We start from the raw sequence: 10462 nt of genomic DNA on the forward strand, positions 1-10462 counted from the left end.
GGTGGTGGGATTTACTGCCCAGTGACAAGCCTGAGGAATAGATGGGATGTGGAGAAACAGAGGCCGCCCTCAGCATTGGCCGTTTCTCCTGCCCCAGAGCCTGTACACGGGCTGGAGGTAAGGAGGGAGAGTGCTCCGACCAGGGCCAGGGTGGGGATGCGGCTGGGGTTTAGGTCCCCTTGACCGCCCCCCACCCACCCCCCCGCATCTCGCATCTCAACTCGGGGCTCAACTGGCCTGAGGGCGGGTGGGCGAGGGCGGGGCAGGGCCGGCCCCTCTCGCCCTGCTTGGGGGGGGGGGGGGGGCGGGTCGCCTGGGAACTGCTCCTCCCGCCTGCCGCCGCTTTAAGAGGCTGCTCCGCGGCAGCGAGCGGGGCCGGAGCCGCAGTCCGAGAGAGCAGAACTGAGCCGAGCCGGCAGGTGCACGGCTGCGGGGACGGCAACAGCATGACCGGCCACCACGGCTGGGGCTACGGCCACAACGACGGTAGGCGCAGACCCCGGCCGGCCCCCACCCGCTGGGACTCGCTCCTGACCCTCGCGCCCAGCCGGGTTTGCGGGACCCTCAAGCCCCCTATCCTTTAGGCGGGACCGGGATCCCTCTCCCATCCGTCCCCCAGAACCCGGCCCACCCGCCCGGCCCGAGCCCTGCCTCCCCCCGCACCTGGCGCAAAGTCCGCGCTGCACCCCGGCCGGCCCCGCCGCCAGCGAGCCACCCCGCGGCCGAGCGCGTCCAGCCGCCTCTTCCGCGCAGCCCCTGACGGCCCCGCTCGCTCTGACCCGGGCCGGGACACTCACTCATCGTCGGAGTGCGTAGCGGGTGAAGGTAGCCCAGGGCAGCGGGGGGCGGTCCCGGCGGAGCGCTGTGCGCGGTGTCTGTGCGGGGAGCGCGCACGCGTGTGTGCCGGGACCTCCGGCGAGCTGGGCTCCCCGTGGGCAAGGGCGCGGTGTCCTGCGCAGAGAGTTTCCCGGTCGAAGCGTCCGAGCTTTCGAGTCGGCAGGTATGTGAAGGAAGGGAGCATCTGGGGGCTCACGGATGTGTCTGGGTGTCTGCCTCGGGCAGGGTGTTTGAGCACGTCCAGGTGTGAGGCATGGGAGCCCGTGGCCCACACCAGCCTCCTGGTCTGACCGGGAGAATAGCTCCTCGGTCCTGCCTCAGTTTACTTAAGATGCAGAGGAAGGGAGAAGAGGCCGACGGTGAGAGCCAGAAGGCTTGAGTGTGAGACTGGGGCAAGTCAGTTCCTTTTGGGCTATTTCTTACCAAACTGGGGTCGGGGTGTGGGATAAGGGTTTCTTGCTTTTCCCGAGATGAACAATGAGGAGCCAAGATCCAAGCTGCCAGGATGAAACCCAGGCAAGGCAGGTGGGGGTGGGGAGAAGCGGAAGTGCTGGTGGGAGGAACGCCCCCGTCCCACTCATCTGAGGAGAGACAGGCACTCTGTGAGGGTGGGCGGGGGTCCTAGGCTACAAAGTCTGGGGGTTTGGAGGTTACAATGGGCCAGAAGGAGTTAGGGAGGTGCTGTGGTGTCTCTGGCCCCTCTGGGACCCCAAGCACACAGGAGAATATTCTGGAGGGGAGAACCCCAAATCTAGACATGCAAAAGCTAGAAAGAGACTTTCAGAAAAAGGCAACAGAGATCAGCAGAGATGTAGAGAGAGGCAGAGAAGGGGCAGGTTGACACGACCCATAGAAGATCCTCTTCCCCCCCAGCACCTGCTCCCAGCCAGCTTCAGGGTGCTTCCCCCTGACTCCAGCCTTCTTGCTGGTCCTGCCCACCAGCACTGTGTCCAGTATCCCAATAGGCCTGCTCCATAGCTGGCCACCCTGAAGCTGCTGCCCCTCGCCCAGTCCTGGGCCATCCAGTCTAGTTGCGATGAGGGAGGAAAAGACAGAGGATGGAGGTGCCGGCATGCAGCATGCTCACAGGACTTCAAAAATAACCCAGTGGGTCTGGGCCATGATTCTGAGTCATCCACTGGGGACACAGCTTTGTCGGCACCTGCTGCTGTTTTCTCAGGAAAACTTAAGAAGCCAAAAACGGGGAGAAGCACCAGCCGGCAATAGCTCTAAAAATAGGCTGCATCTCAGGATGTTCCCCGGGGAGATGCCGAGCCTCTCGGCTGCAGATGGAGTCTCTGGGAGGCAGGTGGTGGGTGCTCGTGGGTGTGCATGCAGGTGTGTGTGCGTGTGTGTGCGTGTGTGTATGTGTGTGCACGAGCATGTGTTTTGCTGTAGTCTCTTAGTGCAGACCTGGGTTTGCAAGGGGATAGCTGTGTGTGAGGGTGCGTATGTGTGTGTCAGAGGTAGTTGGCAGGGCTATGTGTTTGTACACATGTGTTACTGGGCCTGATGGCTCTGGGTGCGGTGAGCTCAGGTCACTGTGCATATATGTGTGCACACGTGAAAATCTCCCCGGACCTGCACATGTCTGGGGAGGGCAGCTGGGGGCAATGCATGCACACACTGTGTATTTATACCAGTGCCCAAGTGTGTGCGCGCACATGCGCCAGTGGCCCTCAGTTCCTTCATCTGTGAAATGGGGATCATGCTCGTTTCTACTTCACGAGGCTGGTATGAGGAGCAAATTCATGTCACAGAGCCAAAGCGAGGTTGATGTGAACTTTTGTTGTCACTTTCACAAACACCAACTCGAACTTGGCCAAAGTGCAGGAAGAGGCCAGATACCTGGTAGGGTCAGGTAAGGGAGTTCGGGAGCCCGGGGACCTCTCTAAGCAATACTGCCTGTCGGGGAGGACCCACTACCCCAAACTGCCCCTGAGCCTGTAGCTTTTTTGTGCTGCCTTCCATGCATTACCTCTCTGGGCCTCCTATCAGCTCTGGGTGGAGAGTTTTAGTGAGGCTATTTCGCAGACGAGGAAATGGAGGCTGAGAGGGGAAGTGGCAGAGCTGGGATTGGAGCTCCACACTTCATGGCTCCAAAGCAGGGAGCCATGGACCATCCCCTACAGGTGCCCGCAGTCTGCAGCCCAGAGATTCAGGCTGGCCTGAGTCCTTGCCCTCTCCCCATCTGCAGGCCCCTCACACTGGCACAAGCTGTATCCCATTGCCCAGGGAGACCGCCAGTCACCAATCAATATCGTATCCAGAAAGGCTGTGTACTCGCCCAGCCTGAGGACACTGGAGCTTTCCTATGAGTCCTGCACGTCCCTCAGCATCGCCAACAATGGCCACTCTGTCCAAGTGGACTTCAATGACAGTGATGACCGAACTGGTAAGTGGCCCTTATGGTGATGTTTGCCGGACCCTGGTACCCTTCCCCCTGGGATCCTAACCTGTTTCGGGCAGGCTCAGAAGGGGCAGCATGCTGTGGTAGGGAAGGAAGGCTCCACTTCTCACCAGCTGTGAAGCCTTAGGCTGAGCCTCAGTCTCCTGGTGCATAGGATGGGAGCATTAAGACCCTATTTTCCTCCCTAGGATCATAGAGAGGAGAAATGAAAAACTGAAGTGATGTTTGTAGTGCTGGCATATAGCAGATGCTCAAGAAATGCTAATTCTCTTTCTTCTCTTTCAGTTGTGCTTTAGGTCAGGTTTGTTTTCACTCCCTGCCCCATCACTGAGCTGCTGTGTGGCCTAAGGCCAAACCCTCCTCTCTGTGTGATCTGGCCAAGCCCAGCAGAGAGAGAACGGAAATAAAATGTTCAGTGTGCCAGGCCCCTTGCTAAGGTCACAGGCAGTTCTTTTATTCTTCTCAAGAACCTACCTCTAAGTTGGGCAAGTAGAGACTCACTGAGCTGGGGAGGGCCAGAACCAGCCTGGTCCCACTCCAAAGGTCTTTTCTCCAACCCACCTACAGCCTCAAGATCCCAACCATCCTGGACAAAAGAGAGGCCAGTGGGAACTTGTAGCAGCTCCTTCCAAGGTCTCTTTGCCCTGGGATTAGAGTTCGGGTTCCTTCATGATAAATTCTTGGACAGAAGCCTCGGGAGTGCTCCTTAGTAAAGGGATTTTTGTCCTTATGACCAGGCCTGTGAGGGATGAAGTGGGGTAAGGAGGGAACCTGCTAAAGTTTCTTATGTAAGGAAGTGACTGGTACTTTGCCCCTCTGTCGCCTCCCCCAACCCCCCCATACGCACAATGAAAGCACTCAGGGAAACTTAAGTTTCAAATAGAAAATCAAAGGGCAGAGAAGGGGAGGAAAGCCAGATAGGAATGATCTTAGTTGCTTAACTCTGAGTTCCCTGGTAGGCTAGGGAAAAGGGGAAAGAGGATCAGTTATAGTTCTTGTTGCAGAAGGTAGGAAATCCAACAGATCCTCAGAAGAGAGACACAGCATTCTTGGTACTGAATTCTAAGAAAAGCCTCCCACCCAGAACTTTAGGGAGGGACATGGAGCTCTTGATGACCTTAGATCACAGTTTATGAAGGAGCAGTTTTCAAATAATTGGATCTTCTAAACAGCCTTCAGAGGGCACTGAGGGCTCAATTCAGACATCAATAGCTCAGTGAAGGCCACTCTTGGCAGGGGAAGGCCCAAGGAAACATTCCTCTGGACCACTGATCCAGGGGCTCACTTTCTGACTTGGTTTGGGTTCCGTCCCCTATCAGAATGCCCAGGCCTCAGGGGTAGAGGACCAGCGGGAAGAAAGTAGGCTTGGGAGTGAGACAGTTGGGTCTCTGCCACTCCCCAGCTGTGTGACCTTGGGCAGGATACCTACCTTTCTGAGCCTCAGTCCCACGTCTGGCCAAGGGGGTAACAGGTAACAATGTGTCCCCCTCTAGGTCACTGTGGGGATTAATGTCTGCAGACTGCTGAACACATAGGAAGTACACAGTGAACGGCAGTGTGTTCTATGGTCAGGGTGGAGGGAGGAGGCTAAGGGAGCCAAGCTCAAGGTTTAGGGAGGCAGTTCACTCCCTAAGAGACTGCACTGTGGAGTCCCAGGTGGGTCATGCTCAGAAGAGTGGGCCCTCCCAGCCCATAGCAGGGAGCTGCCTATTCCTGCCTCCCCAGGATGGAGCAGCCTGACTGGGCCCTGGCCCACAGCCATCACCCCCAGGCTCAGTCAACCACCCAGCATTGCCATGGACAGGCCCCGCTTCTCAGATGAGGCAGGACAGCAAGAATGGGCCTCTGGGCTGTCCCATGGTCCTCCTCCTTGAAGGGCCCACAGGGGGCAAGGCCCTGCCCTGGTCACCCGCCCTCAAGGGGCCCAGGGCCGTCACCTGATCCAGGAGCTCACATTCTGCCCTGGCTGGGGCTCCCTCCACTGCCAGATCTCTTTCAGCTGGAAATTCAATCAGTCCCAGGAGGCCTTGTGAGTGGCCCCAGCTCGCCAGGTATCAGAGTGGGAAATTCACAAAACCAGCATAAGTGGGGCTTGCCAAAGAGGGCATGAAGGAGGGACATTGGAGGTACCTGGGCCTGACCATCAGAGTGGGGACCCTTAGGAGCTGGCCTCTAGACATCAGGTCCTGGGGAGCCTCCAGGTTCTGGGGAGGCAGCACGACCTGGTGATTAGGGCCTTGGGCTCTGAACTTATATGAAGTAGATGCAGGCTTATATCCTAGCTCAGTGCCTTGCTGTGTGACCTTGGGCAAATGCCTTGCCCTCTCTGTGCCTCAGTTCCTCCTTTATAAAATAGAAATCATAATAGGTTTTGTCTTTCATGAGCTACTATGAGGACTAAAGAAAAGAATTTTTCCGACCCAGCTGTGGGTCAGGGCTCCAGACCTGGGAGGTCTATTGTTAGTGATAATCGGGGCCTGAGAGGCAAAGTCCCAGCTTCCACTCGAAACTGGGCAAGAGTGGGGAGGATCCAGATGGAGAGATATACTCACTCAGTGTACCAGACTCCTCTGTCACCTACAGGGCTCCAGGATTTCTGCCCTGGCCCAGCTAAGGGCATAGGGAACTGGGCGGGGGCTGATCCAAGTCCACTTAGAGCAAGGAATGTTGCACATGAAAAGTTTATCCCTCTCCTGAGCACTGCCCTGATATTGGCGCTGCTGTCTGCGGGCGGTGTGGGCTCTCTCACAGCAATTGCTACACACCGCCCTTCTCCCCGCAGTGGTGACTGGGGGCCCCCTGGATGGGCCCTACCGGCTCAAGCAGCTCCATTTCCACTGGGGCAAGAAGCACAGTGAGGGCTCAGAGCACACGGTGGACGGCAAGTCATTCCCCAGCGAAGTAAGACCCTCCTCTACCTGAATCCCTTTACCACTTGGGGAAGGAGTTGGGGACTGGGGAGCCAGGGTCTTGACAGGTGCCTGGTGTGGGGTACTGGAGAGAGTGAAGTCACTCGGGGACCTTTGGCAGAGACGCCCTTCACCTGAAGTTCAGGTCTTCCACCTGAACTCTGCCTACTGTCGTCCTGATCTGTGTGTCCAGAAGGAATTTTATGACGGACAAATCCAGTCCCACCACAGCCTTACTAACAACCCTTCAAGGATTAAGCCTGGCATTCAAGGCCCTGCATGAACTGGCCTTGCCTGGCCTCATCTCCCTTGACCTCTTCCCATACTGACCTGCATGTGATGAATCCCCTGCCCACACCTGGCTCTTTCGTATCTCCAGGCTGCTGTTCTTTCAGCCTGGAATACCTTGTCCCAAGAGTTCCATCTGATAACCCCCTTCTTATTCTTTGGACTCAGCTGCAGGCTTCACTTCCTCAGGGAGGTGTCACACTGGATAGTCATTATCTGTTTCACAGTTCACGGAGGGCAGGGCCTGATCTCTTTGGTCCCTTGGGGCTCAGAAAAGGGTCAAGCCCAGAACAGGGTAAATGCTATCTGTGGCCCGCCCCTCCCGCAGAGGGGCCAGGAGTCCGGTGGGAGTGAGGGAAGCCTGGCTCTGAGCTCCCATGGCCCCTGGGAGGCACTAAGCACTGGCCTGGCCTGTCGTTGCCCCTGTAGCTGCACCTGGTTCATTGGAATGCCAAGAAGTACAGCACCTTTGGGGAGGCGGCCTCAGCACCCGATGGCCTGGCTGTGGTTGGTGTCTTCCTGGAGGTGAGGGGGTTACCTGGGCCCAGAAGGCCGTGGGAGGCCTGGTACCACCCCTAGTTCCAGAACACAGTGAGATCTGGCCTCACACTACTTCTCCCTGACAGACGGGGGACGAGCACCCCAGCATGAACCGTCTGACAGATGCACTCTACATGGTTCGGTTTAAGGTGAGACCAGGGGTCCATGCTCTTGATCTACAGCAGCCTGGTGGGGAGGAAGGAAGAGGCTAGATCATGGAGTGGGCCCATCCACTCCTCCATCCTGGCAGCAAACCCTGGCAGAGGTGAAGGGTGCAGGTCAGCACCTGTGGTGCCCTGCAACTGACTCCTCGTCATCAGGGTCCACGGCCCCACTGAATGCCCAGCATGAAGTCTGGTTGGGCATAGGATTGATGAGATGCCTGTCACATTAACGGTTCTCTGACCAGCAGCGCCATGAAGCTCTGTTGAAGGCAAGGGAGAGAACATGGTGCCCAAAGAGCTTTAGGAACCACAGCTTTTACATACAAGGGAATGGGTGGAGAGGGCCAGCCAGGCTGGAATATAGCCTCTGGGATCACAGACAACTGGCCACAATTTGCATCAATGGGCCAAGGAGAAGCCTAAATCCTATTGACAGAAATCGGTGGGGAGGGTGTTGGTCTCATCCTGTTGGGAGGTCTTTGCTGACTCCTGGGTCCTGCACCGTGCCCCAGGGCACCAAGGCCCAGTTCAGCTGCTTCAACCCCAAGTACCTCCTGCCTGCCAGCCGGCACTACTGGACCTACCCTGGCTCCCTGACAACACCCCCACTGAGCGAGAGCGTCACCTGGATTGTGCTCCGGGAGCCCATCAGCATCTCTGAGAGGCAGGTGAGCCCTCCCAGAGTACCAGATGGAAGGATGCGACACTCAGGCACACCCGGACAGTGTGACTCTCCCAACCAGCAGCCCACAGCCTGTGGTCCCACCATCAAGGCTCCCATCTTTTGCTAATAAATGTTTAGATTCTTGGGTGGGAGTCAGCTTGGTTGTTAGTTATTAGGACCTGGACACAGACTAGAAGGAGAGATCCCTGGATCCTGGGACCACCCCTCGTGTGTTAGAATCTGAACGCTGCCTTTGCCGATGATTCTTAGCTAGACGGGAACTGGAACTAGGTGGAGCGGGGTCCAGGTTCAGAGGCTCTTTAGTGAGTAAGTAACTGAGGTTGGGTTCCCAAAGAGGAAGTGAGTGGGGAGAAGTAGGGACAAGCCCTAGGGGGAAGAGGAGAGAGGGGCAGAACTGGCTGGGCAGGGTATGCCAGATGTTGTGTCTGGGATCAGAGAGGACCACAGCGCCCCCATTCTGCACTGAGTATCTCTTCTGCCTTAAGATGGAGAAATTCCGGAGCCTGCTTTTCACCACAGAGGATGATGAGAGGGTCCACATGGTGAACAACTTCCGGCCGCCACAGCCACTGAAGGGCCGTGTGGTCAAGGCCTCCTTCTGGGCCTGAGCTGCCTACCTGCCCAGCCGGCCACTGAAGCACCATCTTCCCAAGGGCTTCCATGTCAGCAGACACCAAACCATCCAAGGCTCCCTGCCTAGGGCTGCTGTGGACCCCACTTCAGCTGGCTTGCTCCTTGGCCATGCTGGAGGCTTCTCGATGGGACCCTCAAGTCGGGGGACACCTTTCAGCTGCCCTGGGGACAGGAAGGACAGGAGCTGAGCATGGTCTGAGCCTAAGGCTGCCTCTGCTCTCCAACACCCAAAGGCCCCTGGGAACCTCCTCTTGTCTTCCCCGCTGGCAATGGCAGCAGCCCCACCCTGAGCTCACACTGTGATGGATGAGACCAAACTCTCCAGGGCAGGCAGCTGGCATTGCCAGAAAGACTCAAGCAATAATTAGAAGTGGGCAGAGCTGCCCTCTCGGTGTTACCTCTTCTGCAGGCCTCCGCCATGCACGCACCTCACTGCCAGGCCATTAAAATCAGGACCCAGCCTGCTGGAGGTGACATGACCTTCTCCCTCCAGCCACCTGCCGCCATAGGCAGGCACTGGCTACAGCTTACGGAGTATCTCCCTTCGTCCCCACCCAGCCACCAAAGCCACCTACATGACAATCCATCCATGCACTGATTAATAAATTCATGCATTCATGCAACAAATACCCGTTGAGTGCCTGTGTTCTGTCAAGTGCTGTTCCAGGCATCGGGGAGGCCATGGTGATGAGTCAAGCACAGGATGTTGAGAGGGCCGTGGGCACCGAACAGGTGAGGGTGATACAGACGGCGGGGCAGGGGCCGTGGGGGCTGAGAAAAGGGGGAGCCTACTTCCCCCACCCTGAGCTCACACTGTGATGTCCTCATCTGGTGAAGAAATTAAATTCCAACCAGTATTCCAAGGTAGAGAGAAGGGAACAGCATGTTTGAGCTCAGGGAAGAGCAGGTGTGCCGGCTCCCAGGTGAGAGCCCAGGGTGTTTGTGGAACAGAGAAGAAGGAGTGGGGCTGGAGCCCTGGGGGAGGGCCTGGGACTCTCTCCCAAGGCTAATGAGAGTCAGGAAGGATCTGGAGTAGAGGAGGGGCAGGGGCAGATGTGCAAAGGCTGGGAGATCCCCGTAGAGTGTGAGTTGGCAGGTAGGACTGGCAGCAAGAGAAGGTGGTGGCCGGTGGCCAGGAGAAAGAATACAGGGTGGTGGAGGCCGGGAGAAGGGGGCTGGATGAGAGAGACCTAGGAGGTGGAGCCCAAAGATAGCATTTGGCTCTCTGTGAGGGTGGAGGGGAGTGCAGGGTGTGTCCCTGGGCGGAGACAGAGGACAGGAAAGCCTGGGCAGCAGCAGACCAGGATGGACACACAGCTTTTGTGGGGCCCTGGGAGGAGTGCTAGGAAGCTCTGGGGTGTTGGTGTCTGAGCCGAGGAGAGAGGTGGAGGGTAGAGGGGGCTGCTTTGGAGCATCTTCACTCAAGGTGGTGGGTGAGGCTGAGGGGAGGGAGGGGGAGGGTGCTCAGTGAGAGAAGGGACCCAGGATCTAGCACAGAACCAGCGCACGACCCTGCGGAGGATCTGCTCAGAGGGAAAGCCACAGAGTGGCATCTGAGATACCTAGGTGAGAGAGTTTGGAAAGGGGCATTGGGGGCTGCTGAGGAGTCTGAGGCAGGGCTGGGGCTGAGGTGAGGCAAGTGATCTCTTAGGGTGCAAAATTTAAGGAGGCACACACCCTCAGGCCCCGACCCTGCATTTGTATGACGCTGAGGGTGCGTGTCTCCTTAAATGTGCACCGTAAGGGCCTCGCTGGACTCACCCTAGTCCCAGCCCCAGTCCAGAAGGTTTAGAGACCCAGCCATCACTGTGCCCCATGAGCCAGGACAGGGGCAGGTGGTGGACAGGGAGGGGGCTGAGGAGTGAGGGGAAGTAAAACTGGGACAGCAAATGTATACGTGTGGTTGTGAAGGGGAAGAAAGTGATAGCTGAGGGGGCACAGGGTCGAGGCTTTTGGAAAGATGGGCCGGTGGTGTGTCTGAACATCCTTGGGAAGG

The 10462-nt window shown here is 57.5% G+C and overlaps 1 protein-coding gene across 1 annotated transcript; it reads left to right on the top strand.

Moving 5' to 3' along the window:
* Positions 1 to 446: 446 nt before the first annotated feature.
* On the top strand, positions 447 to 9093 carry CA7 (carbonic anhydrase 7). Its single transcript, XM_065898827.1, has 7 exons — positions 447 to 486; positions 3035 to 3232; positions 6030 to 6148; positions 6874 to 6969; positions 7071 to 7133; positions 7661 to 7816; positions 8319 to 9093. The coding sequence occupies exons 1-7, from the start codon at positions 447 to 449 to the stop codon at positions 8439 to 8441; spliced, it is 795 nt and encodes a 264-aa protein (XP_065754899.1). The 3' UTR covers positions 8442 to 9093.
* The last annotated feature ends 1369 nt before the right edge of the window (positions 9094 to 10462 follow it).

This window comes from Phocoena phocoena, chromosome 20 (genome assembly GCF_963924675.1).
Source record: "Phocoena phocoena chromosome 20, mPhoPho1.1, whole genome shotgun sequence".
In the NCBI taxonomy this organism is placed as follows: domain Eukaryota; kingdom Metazoa; phylum Chordata; class Mammalia; order Artiodactyla; family Phocoenidae; genus Phocoena; species Phocoena phocoena.

Coding starts and splice junctions, on each gene's coding strand:
- CA7 (XM_065898827.1), top strand. CDS start 447: ATGACCGGCCACCACGGCTGGGGCTACGGCCACAACGACG. Junction 3,233..6,029: donor TGACAGTGATGACCGAACTG/GTAAGTGGCCCT, acceptor TTCTCCCCGCAG/TGGTGACTGGGGGCCCCCTG. Junction 7,134..7,660: donor TCTACATGGTTCGGTTTAAG/GTGAGACCAGGG, acceptor ACCGTGCCCCAG/GGCACCAAGGCCCAGTTCAG.